Below are 27,738 nucleotides of genomic sequence, written 5' to 3'. Positions count from 1 at the left end.
TCAGTCTGCCACTTCTCGCTTCACACCCACAGTCCCCCCTTTCCCCTATCTGGCATATAAAATGCAACGGTTCCTCAAAAATCTGCCAAAACACCGTATATTTATCTTTCATTATCTAAAGGTACAAAAGCAAACTTTATTTATTATTTATGGAGTTTCTGCTAAATCTTCGATATATAGAAACAGAAAATATTTTTTACTAAATAACAGATTAAGAATTTTTTTTTGTTGACCTGTGGATCAAAATTACCTTAGACCCCATGTAAATTGGTTGATAGTTGATTGATAGTTAACGCAGGCTTCGTCGTTCATTGACCATGCTCCTCCAACCATTTCAATCTGCCCATTGTCAACGAATTTTTTGAACAACTCTCTTTTGTTTTCCGGTTGGATTTGCCACCATTTCCAGAAAAAGGCTGTCTCAACTTGTATGTATCTACAAATATGTATGTTTAATGAATATTCTTTCTACCAAGTAAAAATAAAAATTTTGCTTCATAAGGAAGCCAACACATGTTGATGTTAATGATTTCTCTCATGTGCTTGAATATTGTACAGTATTAGAACTTAACGAATTATTAAAATACATAACAAAATCTAAATTTTAAGCGTTTAACCAAGCCTTTAGGTGGTCGAGATATGGCAGTTTTAATTTTACAATTAATCTGACGTATCAAATAAATGCATCCGTTATTTAAACCTCCTAAGGTGAGTTTATGCAGTGACGCATAGTTTATTGCACTATAATGCCAATATAGTTTATTGCCAGCAGTACTAGCGTTCACGTATTTTTTACGTCAGATTAAAATTAACAATAAAACTGCCATACCTTTGGTTCTCGACTTCCTAAAGGCTTGCTTAAGCGCTTAAAATTTATGTTTTGTTATCTTTTATAATAATTCGTTGAGTTTTAGTATTGTAGAATAATTAAACAGACGAGAAAAATCAGTAGGCGGTTCAAAAAAAAATAGTTAATGGCTTGAACAAATAAATCGAGTAAGTAGAAATTTTTACATACATTATATATTCGCCTAAATTTTTAGGTAATTTGAGATTGTCGGCCAAAGTACTATCAGTTTGCAAATGAAAAAAAATGATATTTTCGAAATAATGGCTATTTTTAAACAGCTGTATCTTCGATCAGCTTAGCCAAGCGGACTGAGGCGCACGATTGACAAATCTATAGTGCAGTGATACTCAACCTGCGGCCCGCGGGCAGCATGCGGCCCTCTAGCGTTTTTTATGCGGCTTGAAGGCTAACTAAAGGGCCCTGTGATCAAATTATTTGTCAAATTTCACGTGTTTTTATGACTTTAATTTTAAATTATATTGAAATTTTTAAGAACTCTGATTAAAAAGCAGGGCACTATTAACTTTTAATAATAAATTATTAAAGTTAATAAACAAATACTCATTTTAAAAATAATCAATACTTATTTACTACATTGCAACGGCCCATTTAGTAATCACAAGAAAAATTCAAGTCCGGATTAACAAAAAAAAATGTGTGTGTACTTTGTACGCACGTAAGAAGTTATACTTCTATTACATATTATGTGATTTTAACGAAATTGATATAATGTACTTTAAACAGTTTATTTATATTTTATTTAAATATTAAACTAATTTTAATACTTACTACTTTCCAAAAATTTTTATTAAGACAATACCAAAAATTTAGAAAAATAAAAGAATAAAACGCACACAAACACATTGAAAAATGCCACAAAGAAAAAATGATTTCTGAACGATAATAATTGTTGGTAAAAATTTTAAATACGCATTTTCTGAAAAAAAAATTATATAATAAATATACTTACAATCATAAAATGCATAAAAAAATAAAAACTTGTAAATCAAAGCATTACATACCTACTAGATAAATAAATCTACGCCAAAAAATCATAATTTAAAAATAAAAATCGGACCTAATTTCGGATTTCTCTCTAAAATCCCCATTCTTGAGATAATAAATTTATTCCAACCTAATCCAAATGTATAATTACAATATGATTATAATAAAAACTACTTACCAAATTAGAATGAGTTTTCCTTGTCCAAAATAGTCCAAAAGTTCAAAAATAGATATTATGAAAACTATTTAAAAAGGCAGTATAACTATTAACTAACTTTTGTTTGTTGTTTCTTTTCACACAAATTTCAAAGCGCAACAACCAAAAATAATCAAACCACAGCTTTGCCACAGCAGACATATTGAATAATTTTTGACATGTCATTTGATCATCCAATCAGAACAAAGTTATAATGCGCATGCGCCCGGATCGTAGGTTTTAACATATAAAAATTCACCCTCATATCGCGCGTAAAGAAGTATAACTTCAAAAATTAAAATAATTGTGACCTTGAAACAACACCCTGTATATTAAAATTTTTAAAGTTCGTCTGCACATTTGAAAAGAGCACAAAAAACTAAGTTTAATTGCGTGCTTCAATTTTTTGCACAGATAATTTAATGACATTAATTTTGAAATTATTTCAAAATTTTTGTTTTGAAAGTTTGAGTTCTTAAAAGTGTCGACATAATTTCAAAATCAAAGTCATTGAATTGTCTGCGCAAAAAATGGAAGCTCCATTAAAGCTCTTTTCAAATGTGCAAAGGGGTTTTGAAAATTTCAATATACATACAGGATGTTATTTCAAGGCCACAGTGGATTTATAATTTTGTTTAATCCGGACCTGGTTTTTTCTTGTGATTAGTACTATTAGTAGAGTAGTTAGGTGGTTTGGGTTCTAAATGTAACATAATATGTATCCAAATATAAAAAAAATATACAGGGTGGTTCTAAAGTTATGGTTCCAGAAATAAAGGGGAAAATCGATAAAACACCCTGTAACTCGGTTATAAAGCCGGATAAGCAATAAATTTAGTATGTCTAGAACCGCCTCATTTACCTATATTCACCATTCAAGTATTTCCGTTTCCCAATGAAACACCCTGTATACTACTTCATCTTGATTGCGGCCCGCAAGCTGTGGCAATAGCTTCTATGTGGCCCAGAAAAGAAAAAGGTTGAATATCGCTGCTATAGTGGATATGCGGTCGAGGCGATCGAGGTTCATGCCCCAGCCCGGTGAATAGAAAAATAAAAAGGCTGACGTCGTACTCTAAAATTCTAAAAAGAATCTACGACTTGGTCTGGAATAAGCTGGTGTCTGATCGGCCTATGGAGGAGCAGTACGGCAAGGGATAAGGGCTTGCGGCTCGGTGACACTCCTCCATAGATCCCTACCGGAAGGGCGTTGACGCCTAAAAAACGGTGTATATTTATATATCTTCGAATATACTAAATGGATTTTAATTTACAAATACCCGTTTGAAAGGTATTTGAAAACCCTTTCATCTGCTGTCTTCTACATTTTTCGTTCTCTTTTAGTTACATTTTGTCAATTAGTTAAAAATTGTTAAATTTTGTTAGTTCTCTTTTCGTCCTTCTTAACCTATAAATACAACGCATCTTTTGCAGTTTTGTAAATTATTGAATTAAAAGTTGACATTTAAATAAGAAAATAGAGTCATCATCATCATCATCATGGCATCTACACTCCTAGCGGAGTGATTGCCGCCCTCTTTGGGCTCTTCCGATTCGTTTGTCGCGGTCAATCAATCCTCATTAACATTTTGATTTTACAATTGGTTGTGTGACTTGGCATCTTCTACAATTTTCTCCATTCGTTCCTGTCTTTGCTTATGGTTACCCATTCTCTAACTCCCATCTTCTTAAGGTCCTCGACTATCTGGTTCTCCCATCTAGTTTTGGGTCTTCCTCGTGGTCTGCCTGATAAAGGTCTCCATTTGGAAATTTTCTTGATGACGGCTTCTGGATTTCTCCGTTCTATATGTCCCATCCATCTGAGTCTCTGTGCCTTGATCTGAGTCTCCGAACACAGAAAAACAAAAATAATGCTAGGAAATTTAGCCAAAGATCTCCCATGGGAAGCCCAAGCACGGAAAATAATATAGCAAAAATAACAAATCTAAACAATACTCCAAAAAACTAGGAAATAATTCAGCAAATGATAAAAATCAGGAACGAAAATAACAGGATAAGAATAGGAACATGGAATATTAAGACTTTGTTAAGAGCAGGGAAAACGCATAAACTGGCGAATGAGATGAAAAACAGTGGCGTAGCGTAGTAGGGGCCGCAGGGCCCCGGGCGGCACTTTTTATAAGGCCTCAAAATTTAACAATAAATAATAAAAATATTTTACAAATATTTGAACCATTTTATATTTTTATCGCAACTACAAATTTGAACCGATTGAAAGAGGCAAGGATTTTTTCATTAGTTATTTTGTGACGAATTCGGGGAATTCCTTTTCTTTGAATGATATTTTGTAGCGACTGGCAACAACATATATACTGACTTGTGGAAATTCCCCGTTTATGACTAACAATCAGCACAACTTTTTTCGGCACTTTAGAACGTTGCTATTCTTTTGTTCCTCATCGACACATCGTTGATAGCAACTACAGGCAAAAGAAAGATTCAAGACACACGGTGGAGTGCAAGAGGCGATGCCGTAAATGTCAATAATTGCAAAGACATTCTCGTCACTTTGGAAAAACTGACAGAGGCAGGTGAAAGCTTAAACACTAGGACAGATGCAGGTGTTTTACTAGTTTCGATGCAGTCATTTTCCTTTCTTTGTTTTTTGGGTCTGTGGCAACCTGTGCTACATGAAGTGAATGATGCACAAAAATATTTACAAACAAGGGGAGCTGACATAAGATTGTGCGCTCAGAAAGTAAATGCTTTGCAGATGATATTGACAGAGAAAAGAGAGGAATGGGCAAATGGCGCTGTAGGTTATGCAAAAATATGTGTGAAGAACTTGGAATTTCCATAAAACCTCGGAGGCGCATAACAAGAAAGCATATTTTTGATGACGGAACTAGAGGTGCTAGCTTGCCTTGTGAAAATGAGTTGAGACGAAGGCTGTTTGCTTCGTTAGATAGAGTTATTGTAGAAATTCGTGAGCGTTCTCAACAGCTACAGAATTCATCGGATACGTTTGTTTATCTAACGCCGCCCGGGTATATTATTAGATCCAGACCACACTGAATGTAATCTAGACCTAGACTACACATCTGACGAAGTTGACGAGCAGGGTTTCAAGCTGGAAAAACTTCCACTGCGGACTTTCGCTGCTGCTACAGGCTACAGGCTGCTACAGGCAACGACATTGATTAATGCAGACTCACTTGAATTATTTAAATTTATTGTTAAATCCAAGCTGGAAGATACTCTGCCCAATATTTTAATAATGTTCCGAATATTTTTCACAGTTGCTATAAGCAATTGCAGCTGTGAGATGAGTTTTTAAAAATTGAACTTGATTAAAAATTGTTTAAGATCCACAATGAGTACTCTAAGGGCCGGTTGTTCAAACGCTAATCAACAATGATCATTATCAAATAATTAATTACTGTCACCAACTGTCAATGTCAACTTTGTTTGGGTTGCTGAAAACATAATTGATTACAATTATGAAACTACTTAATCAATTTTGTTAATAATTCTTATGTTAATTGATTAACTAATCTCATAATTATAATCAATTATGTTTTCAGCAACCCAATAAAAGATGACATTGACAGTTTTGGTGACAGTAATTAAATATTTGATAGTGATCATTGTTGATTAGCGTTCTAACAACCGGCCCTTAGACTAACTAATTTGGCTATTTTGTCTATTGAGCAAGAGGTGTGTGATGCAATAGACATTGACGGTGCAATAAAAGACTTTGCTCTTAAAAAATGTAGACGTATAAATTTTTAATTGAAGACGGAGGTTTTGTTTTTAATTCTAACAAATACTCATATTACTTTTCAATAAAAATAAAAATATAACATTATATTATCGTTCTAGTTCTAATTAAAAATTGATTTTATTTAATTTTATTTCCCATTACAAATAGTTAATTTTGTCGATCGTCAAGGTGTATCTAATTTTAAGTAATTAGTACCTGAGTAATATCAATGTATCTAATTGGTTAAAGTAAAAGATTTTTTGTATTAATAAACGTGATTGTAAAACTAAGATAAACTTTTTTATTTAATCCAACCTGTATAATGCAAAATATTGATTACTAGAGAGCGGAATATATCCAACACAACATTACCAAAATATGCGCATATAATATATGCATTACTTTTACTACAAACATGCAGGTATTTTTTCTAAATTTGTCTAAATATGCAAATGCATATTAAAAATACTCAAAAATAAAACAATATATTAAATATAAACATTTATGTTTAAAAAATTCAACCTACATTTATGTTTAATACATATTTATTTTTCACATAAAAACAAATGAAATGACACACAAAAACTGATATTATAATTAAATTAAGAATCTAAATTATAGTATGAATTTATAATCAAATATTTTTCAAAATTTTCAACTAGCAACTTTTGCCTTCTATCACTAAAAACGTGTTTGGACACAGAAAAAGTTCGTTCTACATCTACTGATGTTATAGGACAATATTTTAATTTAGGCAGTAAACTAATTTGCCAAGTCGTAAGATCTTCAGAAAAGTTGCCTTCAAAAATACGTACAACTTTCCTCAAACAATCGAAGCCCTCATTTTTTTCTAAAACATTTTTTAATTTATTTCTAATTGTAATCCCTGTATTTCCGGGAATTTTTTGACAATGAGCAGAAAAAGTGTTAACAAGATTAACCGAATCACTTAATTGTAAATTCCTTTAAAAATTCCTCATTTAAAAAATGAAATGTGAAAATGAATGTAACTTACGATTTTGGAACAGGCCTTGCAAAATACTTTGTCTCCACTTACTTAGCTTTAACTCGGGAAAACACTTTATCCAAGCACTTTTTTGAATGGTAGACATATTTAAATTTAATATATACCAATCACTTCAAAAACACTAAATACGATACAACGTTTACTTTATAACGTTTAAGTTTTCCCAGTGTAGAATTTAATTCAGTTTTCATTGCTACATGGATTTTAACTTATTTCCCTGTAGACTTCAGAATCTCTAGTGCCGTGTTTTTCTTAGAAACACATATGTGCTATCGATAGAGTCGACCGTTAGACTTTAATAGCTTTCTGGTGAATGATATGGGCCTTGCATCCCATAAGTCATCTTAAGTATTAGGTTCGCTAAGCCCTTTTACGAGTGGTAAGGAAATCTGTTCTTGAATATCTCTCACAGTTTCCCATAATTTTGATTGGTTAAAACCCCACCACAAACAAAGGACGCCAAAGGTTCATAAAAACCACAAATTCTCAAAATTCTGCATCATTTGTGAGTTGAGTTAATATAGTCATTATGTGAGATCAAGTTTGTTCGTGTATTGTGGGCCCCGCCGATTAGGCAGGTAAGAGTATTAATGATTGTTTATTGGTATGTACAATAATTGTACAATTTCGTTTTCTATTTTTTTAAAGGGTCCACCTTTCACCTTCCACCTTCCACCTATGCATGATGTTGTCGAGCTGCTATTTTATGAACACTGTTAAATACTATTATTCTTTCGACTGTGTCGTAAAGTTGAATTTCTTCATGACCATCTTCCACACCTTGAGAGCCTGCCGGCTTACAAAGGGCCATCCTACCCTCTAACAGATGTTTTAAGTAAGTCACTCATCTTTTACTTATTGAAGAAATTAGTAGAGACGCCTTTGTTATGTCCAGGGCAAGGACAATTTTGTGTGCTTTCGTGAAATAAGTTCAATGACCTAAAGTTTTCGCCCAGTTTGTGATAGTGACATTCTGAAAAGTAGGTCATACTTTTAGTATGAAGTTGATGATTATCTTTTTATTTTTAAATGGGTGATCATTTAAACTATAAACATTTACATTATGTAGATATTTTTCTGAGTATTATTAGAGTGTTATTAAGTATTGTTAGATAGGTATAAATATAAACAAAGAGCTCTTTTTTTTTGTTGTAAGTGAACGGTAAAATTTCTAGTTTTTATTTAGAGTATGGATTTTTTATTTTTTCGAGTAACTACAGTTCATTTTTTTTTGAGTTAATAATTAATAGTTATATTCGTTCACTTACATTCCATTTTTTTAGTATTACTGTGTTGGTGAATACACCAATTTATATGCAGTGATTGTTATTATGTCGCCAACTTTTGTCTTATAGATTAACGGTTTAGGTATTTTTTGGTTTCTTAATTTTGTTGTTGGCGATCTTATACTGCGTATACACTGTACGTATTGTGTAAATATTGAGATTTCGTAGAGTATTTTAATAAATGTTACATTGAAACTTACGATGTCGTATTTTATTTAATTTTTTTACAGCTCAAGATTAGTACATTGATGTCTTATCGTAGCATTCTTGCTAATTTGTTATTGTTGTGTTATGTTTCGTTAATTATTGTTCCTTTGAGTATTTTTTGGTCAAAATACCTGGCGCCCTATATTTTCGTTTGAGTATTAAGTATTTCCGTTTCCTTAGAGTCCAAGTGTCAAACCATCAGTTAATGTTATCTATTTATCTTTTGTTTATCGTCGTTTCATTAGCTCTATTCGCATACCATTGTTTATTCATTTAACATCTATCATTGTAACAGAAGCCCAACCCAAAGAACCATGCCCACATCTCTTCCGACTGAGCAACGTGGCCTTTGTTTCGTCAATGTAAACGATTGGACCTTTCCATCTTCGGTCATTCCTTATTCCATCCAAGGATAATATCGTCCTGATCCTTCTGGTTCAGCCTTCATGACCTCGTGTCCATCAGATCGTTATACAAAATGGCGCCCCTCTCGTGGAGCCTTATACAAATTACGTGGGACTTCTTCTGTTACCTATGGTTGCCTTATACATAATTTCGTAGAGCTTTGTCAATTGCCTTTTCACGGGCTATATATATTTTCTTGTCTATGCGTGAAGCATGATTTTCTTTTTTATCATGTTCCTATTAGACCTGATTTTCTTTTTTTGTTCAAGTTTGGCTAATTTGCAGCTATTTTTATTGACAATATATTTTCGTGTTATTATTTGCTAATAGATAATAATAGTTTGACACATTTTAGTTTGTTTGTTTCCGCTTATTGTATTTAAATGTCAGTGTAGTACCTTACACTTTCATTTCTGCCTTTTCGAATTCTAGAGTATCATTTTTTGAAGTATATAGTATAGTATCGATCTTTTTTCTTTAGATATGTTTTTAGTTGAGTAAATTTGAGCATTTTTATTACATTTCCTTATGTCAAAGGGATACGTCTTTTGTTATGTATCTAATTAAGGTAAAGGTATCTAGATCTTGAGCTGTGTATTTTTTGTAGCAAATCACAAAGAAGTTGTAATTGTTTAACTTTTTGATTTTTACTTTTGTTTTGTGTAGTACTTTGCAACTTTTGTGATTTATTTCAGTTTGCATTATATCAGTGTATGTATAGTGCATTTTACTTTTTATATTTTTTGTATATGTATTGTGTTGCGGTATATTTTTTGTACTGTATTGCGTTTATTTTATTGCATTTAGGTACCGTTTTTGAGTTATGAAATGCTTTGTAACTGTTTTCAGAAGTAGCAATTATCACTATTATGATTGCGTCGTCTTCTAAAATTTTAAGGTACATGCTTCTTCGTCGTTCAACGATATTGTTCTGTCCGGTTTTATGACCAATCTTTTCTGACCTTGTAGAATAGTATTGTTGTAATGATTTCTGTGCAGTATATTTTTGGATTTTTATGTGGTTATGTATTTTTGATGATATCCTATTTAGTTGATATCGTATGTTTTTCAGTACCAGAATGTTTTGAGTGGTTTTAGAGAGTTTTTAGTCATGGCGTAGTGTTAGTCTGGAGAATGAAAGAGTCCTGCAGCTTTCCGTCATGCTATTGTTTTAGGTTTGTGATTTAAGTCTTAAATGAAAGCAGTTAAGCTGTCCATTCCAGAAATTGTTTTTTACAATTAGCTATTAGTCGCGAGTGAAAGACCTCGGCGCATGCTGTTGTGAAATATGTTTGAGAAATTATGTTTTACCATTCCAATATCAGCATTCTAAAATCTATTCGGTACAAAACTACTTCCAGTCCAGAAAATATTCCTTTTTTCAGTGTAGAGTCTTCGTTTACCGTTAGGTAATCTTAATATTTTTCGACTAGCCTACGATAAGGTGGTTGACATTTCAAAATTCTTGTTCCACCCCCAATAACATCTGTCAGGGCTAGAGGTATTTAAGTGTGTCTTTTGACCCTAATTTCAGATAAAGAGGCGTAATGATTTTATTAGCTTTTATTTAGCATATGTTGCAACCGCAAAAGCTTGTAGATACACTTATTTTGATAGTAGATATTTTTAAAGGGCTATGACCCTATTTTAGGTATTAATGAGATGTAAAAAGTAGCATCTTATTGCTTGTTTATATTTCACAAGTAGTTTGACTCGTGAATATAAATTTTCGATGTTTAGTTAGCAGATAATGCAAATATTTTTGTTTAGAGTTTAGAGTACAATAATTCGAGTAATGGTTTAATTGTTCTGTCGATAGCTTGGGTGAATTCGGATAATGTTTTGGCAATTTTGTGTCGGCTATTAAGAATTGAATTTTTTTGTTAAATACAGGCACGTACTAGGCCCAGATGTATTTGCAGAATAAATTTTGTTCTTGGGGCTTACATAAAATACTATTTCGATAAAATGTTGTATCTATTTAGGACATCAGTCCCTACTAAATTGTGACGCTTCCCTACCTGTGAGCTGCCTGTGATTTAACCTAACGATTTAAGTACCTTTATAATAATATATTATCATATATATTATAATAATAAGGCGTCTAGTATGCGTAATTACTTCCGGTCCTAATTAAAGGTAGATTTCGACAATAATTATCTTAACTTTCCTTTGTTCATTTTCTTCTATATATCTTTGTTGAGAACTCCTTGGCAACTTTTACTAACTCCTCTGTTCCTTTTGTTTGAGTTCGAATTTATTCGTTACGTGAGATAGTAATTGTGCTTTGGTAATTTTATATATTACTCGTGTTTATTTGCTTTTGTATTCTGCTTGCTGTTTGAATTTGTTTAGGCTCTTCCGGTTCATGTTATCGGGATAGCAGTAAATATTTTTTTGAGTTAGTGTTCTGTGAACATTATACTTATTTTAAGAACGTTTGATTGCGAAATGCTTTGTCCTAGACCGGCAAAGTGAAATCAAATAAGCAAACCACTAGCAATAACTAGTGCGTCTGTTATTATTAAAGTCCCGAATGAAAGATTTCGTGGCAATTTTTGAGTGTAGCTCATAAAGTCCTGGATGAGAGACTCCAAGGCACCTATGCGTATAGTCGAGTTTGTTAGAACTCGAGTTTGTTTGTTGTTAGTGGACGCACTATGACAAATATTTTTGTGTTGAGTTTGCTTGTGCTAATTTTGCGTTTGGTTTTGAGTTAATTCCAATGGAGTTTACTTTATTTGAGTTGAGTAGATATTATTAAAGTTATTTATAATAATATCTTATAATGTATTCAGACATATCTTGTCCTGATTACATTCCTTGTTTTTCTGGGAGTTTCTCGATTGAAAATTTTCTGCCGTGGTTAACCCCACAAGATTTTTACGGAACTTTTGGCCAACCTGTTTTCTTTCCCTGTCTTAAAATTTCGACCAGCTGTTGGAATTTCGACACTTTTTTGCTTTGATCTTGCAGTCAAAATCTTAGCATTGCTTGACGCTTATCTAGTTACCGGTTGAGGGGACAACCATAACGAAGTTTGCCTACGTTACCTTGTTGGTCACTCGCCTTTGTTGAGCTGGAGCAACTTTGATTTTCGCGTCCAAAACTTCAACAATGGTATGTTCCACCTTTTCAGTTTGGCTAGAGCCATTTGCGTAGATATCTGTCATTGGTTGTTGTACTTGCGAGTCAACGAACCATACCTTGAGTCGACTTTCGAGTTGAATGTTTAGTTTTATGTTAAGGATTTAAGCAACACTGTAGGTGTTTGCTGACTTAGTCGTTTAGAATTAGAGTAATCCTTGTATATATAGTTGATAGTTTTTGTGTTTTATTTGCGTTTAGTTTATCATAGAGATAACCCTTTTTAGTTTGGTGTTTGAGTTTTATTGCTTATTAGCTTTTTCCGATTTGGTCACTTGTGTTCAAGCACCTCAAGTACCAAAATTTATTTTAGTGTGTCTAGATCATTACCAACTGTGTCAGGCTACTGCTTGATGGTCAGTCTTTTGTTTATGGTGCTTACTGCAGACTCCGATTGTAAACAGTGGTATTACACCACGGTTTAAATCGTGGGGGGAAGCTGTATAACGTTTAAGTTTTCCCAGTGTAGAATTTAATTCAGTTTTCATTGCTACATGGATTTTAACTTATTTCCCTGTAGACTTCAGAATCTCTAGTGCCGTGTTTTTCTTAGAAACACATATGTGCTATCGATAGAGTCGACCGTTAGACTTTAATAGCTTTCTGGTGAATGATATGGGCCTTGCATCCCATAAGTCATCTTAAGTATTAGGTTCGCTAAGCCCTTTTACGAGTGGTAAGGAAATCTGTTCTTGAATATCTCTCACAGTTTCCCATAATTTTGATTGGTTAAAACCCCACCACAAACAAAGGACGCCAAAGGTTCATAAAAACCACAAATTCTCAAAATTCTGCATCATTTGTGAGTTGAGTTAATATAGTCATTATGTGAGATCAAGTTTGTTCGTGTATTGTGGGCCCCGCCGATTAGGCAGGTAAGAGTATTAATGATTGTTTATTGGTATGTACAATAATTGTACAATTTCGTTTTCTATTTTTTTAAAGGGTCCACCTTTCACCTTCCACCTTCCACCTATGCATGATGTTGTCGAGCTGCTATTTTATGAACACTGTTAAATACTATTATTCTTTCGACTGTGTCGTAAAGTTGAATTTCTTCATGACCATCTTCCACACCTTGAGAGCCTGCCGGCTTACAAAGGGCCATCCTACCCTCTAACAGATGTTTTAAGTAAGTCACTCATCTTTTACTTATTGAAGAAATTAGTAGAGACGCCTTTGTTATGTCCAGGGCAAGGACAATTTTGTGTGCTTTCGTGAAATAAGTTCAATGACCTAAAGTTTTCGCCCAGTTTGTGATAGTGACATTCTGAAAAGTAGGTCATACTTTTAGTATGAAGTTGATGATTATCTTTTTATTTTTAAATGGGTGATCATTTAAACTATAAACATTTACATTATGTAGATATTTTTCTGAGTATTATTAGAGTGTTATTAAGTATTGTTAGATAGGTATAAATATAAACAAAGAGCTCTTTTTTTTTGTTGTAAGTGAACGGTAAAATTTCTAGTTTTTATTTAGAGTATGGATTTTTTATTTTTTCGAGTAACTACAGTTCATTTTTTTTTGAGTTAATAATTAATAGTTATATTCGTTCACTTACATTCCATTTTTTTAGTATTACTGTGTTGGTGAATACACCAATTTATATGCAGTGATTGTTATTATGTCGCCAACTTTTGTCTTATAGATTAACGGTTTAGGTATTTTTTGGTTTCTTAATTTTGTTGTTGGCGATCTTATACTGCGTATACACTGTACGTATTGTGTAAATATTGAGATTTCGTAGAGTATTTTAATAAATGTTACATTGAAACTTACGATGTCGTATTTTATTTAATTTTTTTACAGCTCAAGATTAGTACATTGATGTCTTATCGTAGCATTCTTGCTAATTTGTTATTGTTGTGTTATGTTTCGTTAATTATTGTTCCTTTGAGTATTTTTTGGTCAAAATACCTGGCGCCCTATATTTTCGTTTGAGTATTAAGTATTTCCGTTTCCTTAGAGTCCAAGTGTCAAACCATCAGTTAATGTTATCTATTTATCTTTTGTTTATCGTCGTTTCATTAGCTCTATTTGCATACCATTGTTTATTCATTTAACATCTATCATTGTAACAGAAGCCCAACCCAAAGAACCATGCCCACATCTCTTCCGACTGAGCAACGTGGCCTTTGTTTCGTCAATGTAAACGATTGGACCTTTCCATCTTCGGTCATTCCTTATTCCATCCAAGGATAATATCGTCCTGATCCTTCTGGTTCAGCCTTCATGACCTCGTGTCCATCAGATCGTTATAACTTTAAACAAATGTTGGCCGGAAACTGACAAAATAAATATTAGACCCTTAAAAGCAGGTAGGTACCTACGACTTGCTACGCTAATAAAATAATATTTTTCTGGGAACACCCATAATTGTTAAATTCAGGTAGTAATGGGAAAATCCAGATAGATAATAATGAGCGATAGATAGATAAATAACGAGCTCGTTCATACCGAAGTTATAAAATTCCAACTAAGAGAGGAAAATTTTTAACTTTTATATAATTTATTTTTAAAATATGCAAAATAAATCGTGTTTAGCTTAAATATGCAATGTTGTGTTTGTTGTCTGAAAATATGCAATATATGCATCTATATGCACTTTGCATATATTCCGCTCTCTATTGATTACTGTTCTCACCGAAAAGTTCTCTATAATTAATGTATGTAATGACATGTATAGTAAACAATAAATTAAAATATCTAAATAAGAGGGCGGCAAAATTGTCTTCCGCCCCGGGCGGCCGACACTCACGCTACGCCACTGATGAAAAAGTACAAGATCGAAATCTTAGCGCTACAAGAAATTCGATGGAAAGATCAAGGAGCAATAGGAAAAAATAAATACACAATGTTTTATTCCGGAGATACCAAATAAGGACATAATGGTACAGCCTTCCTAATTAGCAGCCAAGTAAAGAACAAGGTGATAGACTTCAAAGCAATACATATATGGAAGATTATCTTATGTCAGAATAAAGAACAAGCAATCTAATTTAACATTCGTTAATGCATAATATTATGATCCCACTGAGAATGCGAACGAAGAAGACAAAAACGATTTTTACGAGAAACTCAAAGAGATATACGAAAATATACCCAAGAATGACATATTCATTTTACTAGGTGATTTCAACGCAATGATAGAAAAGGAAGATATAAAGAAGGACGTAGCTGGTAAGGAAACTCTCCACACAATTACGAATACTAATGGGAGAATGCTTTGCAACCTAGCAGCAGAAACAGACACATTTATAATGAGCTCACACTTCAAACACAAACAAGAACATAAGGTAACATGGCTAATGCCAGGGTCAACGAAGGGTAATCAAATCGATCACATTTTGATTTCAAAAAAGTGGAGGAGAACAATTCAAGATGTCAGGTCGTACCGTGGTGCAAATGCACATTCTGACCATTTTCTAGTAATAGGAAATATGTAAATGAAAATAATTAAAGACACAAAGAAATACACGAAAAGAAAAAATTGGAACGTAAGGAAACTAGATTCTGATAGTGTTCTGAATAGTTTAAAGAAAGAATTTACGAAGTTGTGCAAGGAAGCATCCAAAAGGGGTTTAGAAATAAATCAAAACAAAACAAAATATCTAATATGCTCAAGAAAAAATCCAGTTAATGTGACAAGTTTAAATATTGGTGAATATGAGTTTGAAACGGTAGAACACTTTAAAAATATCTTGGAGACTCAGTTAATGGAACTAATGATATAAGCATCGTAATTACTGGACTTAACAGAACCTACTGGAAATACAATAACTTCCTCAAAGGTAAGAAGCTTACTCAGAATACTAAACTGAAAATTTACAAAGCAGCAATCAGACCAGTAATCACATATGGTGCTGAAGTAATGTGTCTGACCCAGAAAGAGGAAGAAAGATTAAGGATCCTAGAGAGGAAAATAATTCGGAGAATAGCAGGCCCTCTAAACTTAGGTAATAATGAATTTAGAAAACTCATGAACCACGAAGTACGAGAACTTCTGGGAAGGAGAAGACATCGTCAAGAAAATATACTATTTTTACTAATTTGGTAGAAGCCCGCGAAAATTTAGATTTTACATATTTTGATTACCGCAAAGGCAGAAAATGATGATTAACAAATTGTTTCGTTTATAGCTATCAGAGTAGATGACACCTTTGCACACTGGCATTTAATTGAGAAAAATTTTCTAGGGATGTCTTGTTGGTTTTCTTATTGAAGCTTGTACATATGTACGCATGCGTCTTGATACCAAACGAGGTTGAAATGGCCATAGTAGGTCATGGTAGATGGCATCTATAATAGAGTAGATGGCGACCAGTGCCGGTTTATCCACTGTGCGCTTGGGGCGGGCGCCCAGGGGCCCGGGCCCCCGAGCGCCCCGATGGTACCCGTCCCTTTTATTTATAAAAAAATATAAAGTCGCTAAATAATTTACATATTCTCCTATGACTCTCCCTATAATTTACATAAAAAATCTCATACGCAGATACGCCAACACACTGCAAACGCCTTTGTTCTATTGTTACATCTCTTCACGCATATACACAGTGCCGTAGCCTAGCCCCACAGGGGCCCGGTGTCAGTGTTTGTGGCAGGGCCCTTTTCCAAAAACTACAGAAAGTTGTTAGATTTATCCATGTCATTGATTAAAAACTTTGGGCGTTTTTAAATAACTAGTTAAATACTGTCAAGTTGACAAATAAAAACCTAAGCAAAACTATGGTTATTGTTTTTCTCATAGGCACCTTTCAGTGCGTCACAGTTTTTCTATTTCTTTCTACTGCATTAAATTGTATGTGACAGAAAAAAGGGCACGTCCGTGATTACAGACATTTATAACATTTATTCTAGTTGTCGATAGATGGCGAATCGAAAAAAAAATTATTTACGAATTATATAATATATCTACGAATATAATCTGTACAATTTATAAGACTATACAAATCAAAGAAAATACCATTTTATAAATGCAATAAACACAATTGATTTCTTTTTATGCCAAATTGCAAATAAAATGTGACAACTGTCAGATTTAACTAAAATGTCATGTTAGAATAAATGTTACAAAAATGTGTATTATCACGGACTTACATTTTTTTTCTATCATTTGTGACGCACTGAACAATGCCCATGAAAAGGACCATACCACAATTACGTTACGACTATTGCTGCTAAATGTACTTATTTGAAAACTAATTAATTCAAAATTCATTCAAATTTTTTGTATATAAAGAAGAATTTACTCAGACATTAAACGTTGAAGGCACCACGGGTATTATAGATAATAACGCTTTCGGTCAACGTATATATCTCAAGCGTTATTATCCTTATAATACCCTTGGTACCTTAATAACTATTATCTCACTTTTCGGCTTTAAAATAAGTTCTTTTAAAATAGAAACAAAATAAGTCCTTTTAAAATAGTTAAACGAAAGACAAAAATAGATATACATAAATCTAATTTATAGATAAAGAATAGATTATTCTCGAAAATGCCAATACCCAAACAATAGGTAGGTACACACTCTTTCAAACATTCAAAAGTAAAACGATTACAAAAATTGCAATTTGGCATTACACAGTGGCCTCTAAGGCTAGCACTCCACTTACGATTTGTAATCGCAGCGACAAAAAATTGCTGTCGCAGAAAATCTAGAGTCTAAAAAATTAGTCGCTGTTTGCAGAATCTCGAATTGAATGCTACAAGGATCTAACATCAGCTTTAAGATGGTTTTTAATCTAGAGATAAAGAAGAAGTCAAGACGTCAATTAATACTTTATGCGAGAAAGATAAAAACGATGTTGATGAAACCAAAGAGAACTTGCATAGTTACCCATTTGTAACGTTATGCCAAAATTTGAATAAACATCATATAATTTATGAAAAATTTTATTCTTTCAGGATGTAAAAGCAACTTTTTCCAATATTTTAACTTTACTGCAAATTTATTTGACGATACCAATTTCTAATGCGTCAAGCGAGCGGTCTTTTTCGACTTTAAAAAGAATAAAAACATATTTAAGGTCAAATTTGGGTCAAGAAAACCTAGACGCAATATCACTATACTATTGTATATAGAGAATGAAGAACTGGAGAAACTGAATTGTGATAATATTATATGGCAGTTTGCAAATGCCAAGTCAAGAAAAAAAGTGATCTAATTTTTGTCTTTATGTATTTTTTAGAATGTTTTTTTGCTTGTCATGTGTTGTTTTGTGGAACTTTCTGTTTTTTATTTATGTTTTTAAATGTATTTTTTTGGATTATTTTTTAAGCTTGGTACTCTTCTTGCTTGTTTAAAAAAATATTTTATGGATTTTACAATAAACCTTTATAGTTAATGCATGTGTTTTCTTGTTAAAAAACTGACAAAGAATAGCGATGAAGGGGGCCCCTAAACCTCCAGCGCCCAGGGCCCGAAGTTAAGTTAAACCGGCACTGATGGCGACTTTTCACGCTACCACTTAGGTGGGAAAATTTCTAAAGTTAACACTTTAGTTATTTCCATGCTACTATGTTTAAAGACTTAATGCCCTAAGTACCGATTTAAAGTATGCCTATAAGCAGTTATATGTTTAATTTACATTAAGTAGTATAGTAAGATATGAAATAAAAGTTAAAAACTGTGGTATGTCTAAAGATGTTCCCAACTGATTAGATTAGTCAACTTCAGTAAATATTGTTCGAATGTAAAATTTTCCACAACTATTAGACATTCCAAGATGATTATCTATCTATTTAATTAGATATTAAAAGTTTACTAAAACTTATTTATTTATGAGTAGGTACAACAAAAGTGTCTTTAATTCCAAATATAAGAGTAAAACGTAAAACAAGAAATAAATTAACTCAAAATATACTTACCTTCTTTTGTCGTTTTGCCTAAGAGCTTGTAAAACAGAATCCAAGACATATTGTACACCAGCGTTGTGTATATCGTTTCTTTCTGAAAGTATACATATAAATAGAGTAGAAATAAAAGCAGAAAAGGTATTTAACATTTCCTATGGCCTCGCCATGTCAAGGTGAAAGGCGAAAACATTAACAGCATCAGATACGCCGATGATACGGTGTTGATTGCTGATTCCGACTTGGGTCTACACCAACTCATCGACAGGACCAACTCAGTCTCTGAACAATTCGATATAAAAATAAACATTAAGAAAACCAAAGTGATGACAATCGGAAAGTAACAGAATGTACCTAAACCTTGCATAACAAGCGGGTACATTTTAGAACAGGTCAATATATTTAAGTATATACCTGGGTTGTTCAATCGAAAGTAGCCAGATTCTGATCTATAAACAAAATCGAGAATAGAACAGACCAGAAAATCTTTTGAAAAAGTCAAAAGAATGCTATGTGATTCTCGAATTAAACTTGAAATTAGACTATGTTTATCAAAATGATACATTTGGTCGACTCTTCTCGGTGCAGTTGAAACGTGAACGCTTAAAATATCAACCATAAATAAATTGGAGGGTTTTGAAATGTGGATCTACTGGAGAATTCTCAAAATTTCATGGGCATTGCATACCTCAAACAAAGAAGTGCTGCATACAATAGCAAAGAACGAGATCTTTTCAACACATTGAAAGTTAGAAAAACATGATACCTAGATCACCTTCTGAAAAATAATAAGTACCAATACGCTCAACTAGTAGTGAAAGGAAAGCTCGAGGGAAAGAGGGGACTAGGAAGGAAATGACTATCGTGGCTAAAAAACATCCGACAATGGATAGGGCTATATTTTGAACAGCTAATAAGAACAGCTGAAGACAGAGAAGAGTTTACAATTGTCGTAGCCAACCTCCATTGAGGAGAGGGCACTTTAAGAAGAAGAAGATGGTCTCATCCACTTCATCCCTCCATGATCTTCGTGGTCTTCCTCTTTTTTTCCCTCTTCTATTTGGTTTCAATCCGAAATCTTTGATATCCTCCTTGTACTATCTGCTCTTCTCACATGTTTATACCAAATTAAACGTTATTCGTCAATCTAGCTTAGTATGCCTTGATCATCTGCCTTTTTTTATTTATTTTCACCTCCTCATTTCTATTACCATCTACTTTTGTTACGCTGAAGCTTCTTCCCATTTCGGTTGGTGTAATTTTGGATATATTTCGTTTGTTTATTACCCAATTCTCTGATCAAGGTGTTATAATTTATATTCTCTTCATTTTATTTTTTATTCCTGTTCATTTCTGTAAATCATAAAATATGATCCAGTTCATTTGTTTGGTACTTTTTCTTGTCTGTGCTAATATACTCGTTATCTCTTGCTTAGTGGTTCCATACTTTGCGATTATGAATCCTAAGTATTTGAGTGTTTTAGGTTTAGTACCGTTAATTTCCCTATATTCGTCCATTTCCAAGTCTCTAACTGGTTCTGTTGTTCGTTCGATCTCTTGTCTAAAGTATTCGGTCTCTTGTAGTTTTATTCTAGTCTATTTTTTGTGTATTCCTCTTCTTGTTTTTGAAGCATATATATCTTCATCTTGAGCCGTTACCACTTGGTTATCTGCCAGTGGCGGTTTCTCCATAAGTGCACATGTGCACGTGAACCCCCAAAATTATTTTCAGAGAAACATTCATATGTAAAATCTATCATTCTATAAAAAAACATTTTAATCTAACTATACAGTAATTTAAATCACAAACCACAGATCCAAGGAGTTTATAAGTAATAAGTAATATTTAATTATTGTTATTCTATTTCGACGAGGAAACTTCACGAATGCGAGGCTTTAGACAGAACGTCTCGATCACCGCTCTCACGGGGCCTGCTATCCCTATGACTTTATCATAAGCAAAATACAACTCACCACACACCCCGCTTCCCGCTATAGCCCACGAGAGCACAAATCGACTGTGATCTTATGGAATTTTTAACGTGCAGTTAAACCTTATGCAATTTTGTGAAGTTCGAATTTCGGAACAATAATAAGCATGAAGGGATTTGTGGATGTGAATATTAGCGTGGAATATTTAACATCAATTAAATTTTCTTCTTTATATTTAGAAGAAAAATTACCAAATTTCTTAATTACGAATATACCTACCAAAGTGCAAAGGTAGGGATTATAAATGATCATTTTTTAACATAGGCCGATGCCACATTATGCGTTTTGAACGGATGCGGTGAAAACGCATCCGTTTCCAACGCAACCGGACCGACCTGTCACACTATGCGTTTAGTCTGGTGCAGGTAGTAAGCGCGTACCGATGACTCAAAACGCATCCGCTTCCAACGCAACCGGACCGATCTGTCACACTATGCGTTTTCACCGGATGCGTCGGAAACGCATCCGGTCAAAACGCATAATGTGGCATCGGCCTTAGTGGTTCCATACTTTGCGATTATGAATCCTAAGTATTTGAGTGTTTTAGGTTTAGTACCGTTAATTTCCCTATATTCGTCCATTTCCAAGTCTCTAACTGGTTCTGTTGTTCGTTCGATCTCTTGTCTAAAGTATTCGGTCTCTTGTAGTTTTATTCTAGTCTATTTTTTGTGTATTCCTCTTCTTGTTTTTGAAGCATATATATCTTCATCTTGAGCCGTTACCACTTGGTTATCTGCCAGTGGCGGTTTCTCCATAAGTGCACATGTGCACGTGAACCCCCAAAATTATTTTCAGAGAAACATTCATATGTAAAATCTATCATTCTATAAAAAAACATTTTAATCTAACTATACAGTAATTTAAATCACAAACCACAGATCCAAGGAGTTTATAAGTAATAAGTAATATTTAATTATTGTTATTCTATTTCGACGAGGAAACTTCACGAATGCGAGGCTTTAGACAGAACGTCTCGATCACCGCTCTCACGGGGCCTGCTATCCCTATGACTTTATCATAAGCAAAATACAACTCACCACACACCCCGCTTCCCGCTATAGCCCACGAGAGCACAAATCGACTGTGATCTTATGGAATTTTTAACGTGCAGTTAAACCTTATGCAATTTTGTGAAGTTCGAATTTCGGAACAATAATAAGCATGAAGGGATTTGTGGATGTGAATATTAGCGTGGAATATTTAACATCAATTAAATTTTCTTCTTTATATTTAGAAGAAAAATTACCAAATTTCTTAATTACGAATATACCTACCAAAGTGCAAAGGTAGGGATTATAAATGATCATTTTTTAACATGGAGATTAATGAAAAACTTACTGATTGTGTAGGTGCTACTATCAATACTTTTTACCTCTTTCCATGTTTCTACATATTTGGAAAAGAGGAATTATAAAGAACAAAATAGAATATCCGATTTTAACTATCCGGGGAGAGTCCACTTAAGTGAATTTTTGATTGAAAATAATTTACAAGATGATTTTTCTGAAATAATTTGAACTCTTCAATTACTTGTTACGATGTCAGTCAACTGCAGACAACTGCAGAAACAGAACGATGTTTCTCTGCATTGAAACTTATCAAAACCAAAACTTTCCTTAGAATGGCTATGGGCTAGGATCGACTAACAGCACTCGCAATGTTTTCAAAAAAAAAAATGATTCAGGAAATTTCAAATTTTACTGAATTGGTTATTACCGAATTTATCTAAAAAAAAATAACAGGCGACTTGACTTTCGTTACAAAACTTGCTTGTAACTTTTAAACACTAAATTATAATTTTAAGTAAATAAAATACATTATTTATTGTAATTTTTTAAAAATGTCCTTTGATTTTTACAGTTTGACGACACTCTAAAAATGTTACCTAGGGAAATAGGGCCTCAAGGGCTTTTTATCTTTTAATATTATGTGTGCACCCCCAATACTTTACACCAGGCGCCGCCACTGTTATCTGCATAACTTGTATACAAAAAGCCATCTCTGATTGGTATTCCCATACTTAAACTTTTTTCTTCTAGTTGTTATTGTTCTGGTTGTGTTGTACAGTTTTTTGTGTGTATACATGGTGTGCAGAAACTCTACCGACAAACAGGAGATCCTCAGATAATTTTAAGACAATTTAACCCAATTCACCTAGCCCGAAAATGCTTCCTTTGAGCTAGAGCTCTTTGAAGATGGCGTCTTTTAATTAGTTTTTCTTAAATATCTCCAGAACGCGTCTATTTAGAAAAACGAAAATTGGTACATATATTATTTATCTTTCAGAGATAAATCGATTCCATCCATTGTCAATTTCTAGTACCGGTCATAGGCGTCCGTTTTGGGTAGGGTTTTTTTTTGTTTTATGGCATAAACTTGGGTGTCAATTAGCCAGTCACAACTTTTTTGTTTTCTATTCATACATAAAGAAGGCGATGAGGTCCTTAGAGTTCCATATCAAACTCTTCCACAGCTCTCTACTCAGTTCAAAAGCTGCAGCTGGCCGCTATGGACTGTCCAAGTTGCTCACCACATTTTTTAATTATACATCTTCTTCTTCTTCTTTTTTCATATGTACATAATATATTCAATTATCAGGATTAGTAAATTTAGAGGTTAATTTTAGTTTCACAGATAAATTTCATTAAACAATCATATATATTTTTGCTGTTCAGAGACAATAGATAGGATACATTGAAAGGTGGAAACACATTACTTACAACGATTATTTTATCGCATAACTTTTTTGTCTTTAATTTTTAAGCATGTTTGACTCTGGATTAATAAATTATGAGGTATTCTAGTACTAAAAGGTACTCTTGCTCAAGTCGATAGGATACACCGTTTTCTAGAAAAATCGATTTGCAAATTTTTCGTTGTTTGAATTAAAAAAAAAATTAAAAAAAACTATTTTGAAAAACTAGATTTCACTAATTGGGAATTTCTAGTAGCGGTCATATGCGTCCGTTTTGGGTAGGTCAACGTTATTTTATCGTCTTTTTTGTCTTTAATTTTTAAGCAGTTTTGACACTAGATTATTAAATTATGAGGTATTCTAGTACTAAAAGTTACTATTGCTTTAAGTCGGTAAAATACGCCGTTTTCTTTTAATTTGTTTGTTTTTTTTTTTCAAATTCAAAAAACGAAAAATTTTCAAATCGATTTTTCTAGAAGACGGTGTGTCCTACCGACTTAAAGCAAGAATACCTAGTACTAGATACCTAGAATTCTAGTACTTCTGTACTAGAATATCTCACAATTTATTAATCCGGAGCCAAAAGTGCTTAAAACTTGAAGATAAAAAAGTAATGCAATAAAATAACCGTTGCTCTACCCAAAACGGACGCCTATGACCGGTACTAGAAATTTGCAATGGATGAAATCGATTTATCTCTGGAAGATAAATATGCTTACCAAATTTCGTTTTTCTAAATTGAAGCTTTCTGGAGGTATTTAACAAAAATTAATTAAAAGACGCCATCTTTAAAGAGCTCTAGCTCCCTTAGGAAGCATTTTCAGACTAGGTAAATTGGGTTAAATTGCATTAAAATTATCTGAGGAATCTCTTGTCTTCGTTTGTCGGTAGAGTTTCTGGACACTCTGTATACGTAGCCTGACAAAAGGTTAGAGTGAAGAAAGAGAATAGGAAAGGTATCTTAATCTTAGGTTTAAACAGACGAAGATAAGGAGATATACAAAGTAGCAAAGAAGGAAGTAAAGCGCGCTGTAGCTACTGCTAAGGAAAGATCGTCTCTACAGCTATGTATATGAACAGTCGGAAACCCAACGGGATGAAAAGGTTACACAGCCTTATAAAGCAAGGGACAAGTCATCAGAGGGCTTGACTCATGTACAGCAAATTAAGAGTGCGGATGGAAGTGTATTAAGGACTGATATTAAAATAAAGTAAATATTGTATTGCTTTAGAAAGTTGCTAAATAAAAAACATAAGAGAGGCAGAGGATGCGGGATCCCAAATGAGAATGTAATACCTGGGATAGCGAGAAACGAGATTGTCGATGAGTTAAATAGGATGAAGAATGGTAAGGTAGTAGTACCTGATGGTATACCTGTGGAGGTTTGGAAGAACCTAGTAGATAAAGGTCATGAAGGGGTTGATATTTTGTGGCAAGTGATGAGTAGGATATATGAGGAAGAAGGGGTACCCATGTGCCCAATGCATGGAAAGAGAGTGTGATTGTATCGTTGTATAAAGATAAAGGCGACATTTAGGACTAGATGGATAAAGTTAATCTCTTACACAATGAAAATGTGGTAGAGAACTGTAGACCGAAGGTTAAGGAAATAGGCATAGATAAGAGAAAAAGAGTTTGGGTTTATACCAGGAACGAGGACAACATATGTCTATAGCCAAGTTAATAGGGAAATACGGCGAGAAAAAAAGATACCTACTACATTTGGTATTTGTAGATCTTAAGAAGACCTACGACATGGTTCCTAGACGAGAGCAATGGAGATATATGAGAGAGAATTGGGTTTCTGATAAGTACGTACCTAGGCTACTCTTAAACATTCTTGCTAAAACCTTATCCTTTCACTTCCACCACTTTTCTAGTGCTTCTACTTGCTTTTCTTTCCACCTCACGTTTATCTCCATATCCACTATCACCGGTCGGTGTTGACTACCTACACACTTACCCTTTTTCACTTTACAGTTGGTACTTTTAGCTGATTCACTGACTCCTTCGCAGCACAAGTATATCTGACTTCCCCTTCCTCTGCTACTATTAGTTAATAACCTACATTCCAATGTTATTAGTTCTGTTTATCGTAAAAAAGTTCACTCACTGTGTAATACTCACCTCCATAGAAATAATCTTCAATAGTTTTTAACCATCCAACATCATCATGAGAATGTGGAATCAGATGAACATTTATTTTATCTGGCTCTATGTTGGAACACGCCTAAAATAGTATATCTTTAACAGGTTACCTGCGGGACGAGGTTCATTTGACCCCGTCAAAGTTCTTTGTTTTGTTTGTGGCGGGATGGAATTTTTATAAGACTTCAAATATGGCGATACGAGATCTAACAGACCTCGTCAGAAACTTTCTCATCTGGTGGTTCGGGGCATGACCCCGAAGAGATCGTAATGTATTTTTGAAAATTGTTTTATAATAAATGAAAACTGAATATTTTTTATAAAAATTTATTGTAAAAGTGTCAAACAATATTCCTTTCTCGCATTGTTGTTCTGAAGCTATTTTCTTGTGGCATTTTTACAATTTTAACTATTTAGAATGGGAAATAAGCCACAATATTATTAAAAAATGATTTTTATTAACGTTTCGACGCCCAAATCGGGTGCCTATTAATAAAATAAAAACCAAGTTAATAAAAATCATTTTTTAATAATATTGTGGCTTATTTCCCATCCTTTCTCGCAGTTCTTAGATAGTACCTAGGTAATAAAAAATTCATTATTAAGTTCCATGAAACTTTTATAAGATATTTATTGAAATAAAACTCAATATTACCTTCATTTATAAAACAAAAGTGAAATTTATGAATTATACATTTTCCATTTTTTTTTTTTTTGTCGTGGACATTGTTGAAAAATATTAAACACGAATAAACTCGTGACAACACGAGGCTTATTCGACCACGTAGTTGTCAAATGGATAAAAATCGGACTTTATGGCAGTAAAGGGTCAAATTAACCTCGTACCATTATTTAAAATAATTCGACTAGAGTAGGTACCTACGATACCTACGAAAATAATTCGAACCTATAGGTACTCTATAAGAATTTAAACAGTATCAATAACATTAAAAATGGTTTAAAAATAAACTTTTTTCTATGGATGCTATACAATGTGCAACTTCTCTCACTACATACTTACATACATTCAAAACGAACAATTTCTCACGCAGTTAGAAAAGTCGGCCATTGCAGTGACAAATATTTTTTCTCACGGGTTCTCATCCGGTTTTCCTACATAATATGATCGCCGTTTCCATGGTAACATGCACAATACAAACACAATTAATGTTGTCAAATAAAATGTGTTGAAGAAAAATTTACCATGAATTACCTTTCAAAACTGTTCAAAAAGAACTGTTAAGTAGAATTTTAAATAAATCACGTAGGTGTTTTAAACCTACCTACATGTATATGTATTTTATTTCAGTTTATGCATATAATATACCTAAAAGCACCTAAATTATTTCATTTTGAAGTTTGAACTCTTGACAAAACCGCATCCATAGAAAAAGTACAGTGTATAATATTATAACACATGAGAAAATGACATATTTCTCCCTCGCTTGATTTGCTCGTGCCAACAAACTTCTGCGCTCGTGAGAAATGTGTCTTTTTTCTCACTTGTTGTACAATATACTATTTACAGCCTTAGTAGATGGGTAAGTTTAAAAAAAAATTCCGCCTAATAGGAAGTTATTTAAAAATTGTTCCCGCATGTTACGCGTTAATAAAATGTTTACGTTTAAGGCGGGCGTTATCAAAACGCGCGTTAAGCGCTTGTCATGTGAACGGTGCCTTAATGAATATGTAGGTACCTACTTTGTTATCTAAAGAATTCAAAAATTAATTTTTTACTACTTACCTTAGTGGCACAAGAATCCAAATAGTCCGAGTTTACTTCTAGTATCGAGACAAAGAGAAAAATGAAGGAAATATATCTTTTTCTTTCCATATTGAACTAACATCAACTTTTAGCAATAGATGAGAAATATAATGTTACCGGAGAATTAATCAAAGCTATACATATTTTTAAGATCACATTTATTGATAAATCAAAACAATAAAAACTGATTATTTGAAATAATATAAGATTTTTATTGCAAAACTACATATTTGTTTATCAGCACGATAAACATCAAGTACCTATATTTGCATTTCACATAAATTGTTGCTTAATGACATTTTGATTGTAATAATATATTTATTATCTTGAATATTATCTTCTTCGTATACATTAGAACTGAAGTGCAAAAAGAGAAGACACAACGAACTTGGAAGCAGCCACATCACGTAAAATTATCAACAAGGGTTCA

General features: G+C 33.2%; 1 protein-coding gene across 2 annotated transcripts in view; it reads right to left on the bottom strand.

Annotated features, from left to right (window-relative positions):
• Window positions 1-27,479, bottom strand: part of LOC114332053 (lysosomal alpha-mannosidase) — a 137,983-nt gene extending 110,504 nt beyond the window's left edge. The window contains exons 1-4 of one of the 2 annotated variants that reach the window (XM_050660943.1): window positions 27,288-27,479; window positions 25,523-25,625; window positions 18,723-18,804; window positions 251-436 (exon numbers count right to left, since the gene is read on the bottom strand). In XM_050660943.1, the coding sequence (XP_050516900.1) occupies window positions 251-436; window positions 18,723-18,804; window positions 25,523-25,625; window positions 27,288-27,377 (461 nt within the window). In that variant the 5' untranslated portion in view covers window positions 27,378-27,479. The remainder of the gene's footprint in view (window positions 1-250; window positions 437-18,722; window positions 18,805-25,522; window positions 25,626-27,287) is intronic. The other variant, XM_050660945.1, reaches the window with a different exon arrangement.
• Window positions 27,480-27,738: the final 259 nt, after the last annotated feature.

Source organism: Diabrotica virgifera, chromosome 9 (assembly GCF_917563875.1).
Source record: "Diabrotica virgifera virgifera chromosome 9, PGI_DIABVI_V3a".
Classification (NCBI taxonomy): Eukaryota; Metazoa; Arthropoda; class Insecta; order Coleoptera; family Chrysomelidae; genus Diabrotica; species Diabrotica virgifera.
The sequence above is the reverse complement of the archived record's forward strand: the minus strand, read 5'-3'. Positions and strand labels throughout refer to the sequence as shown.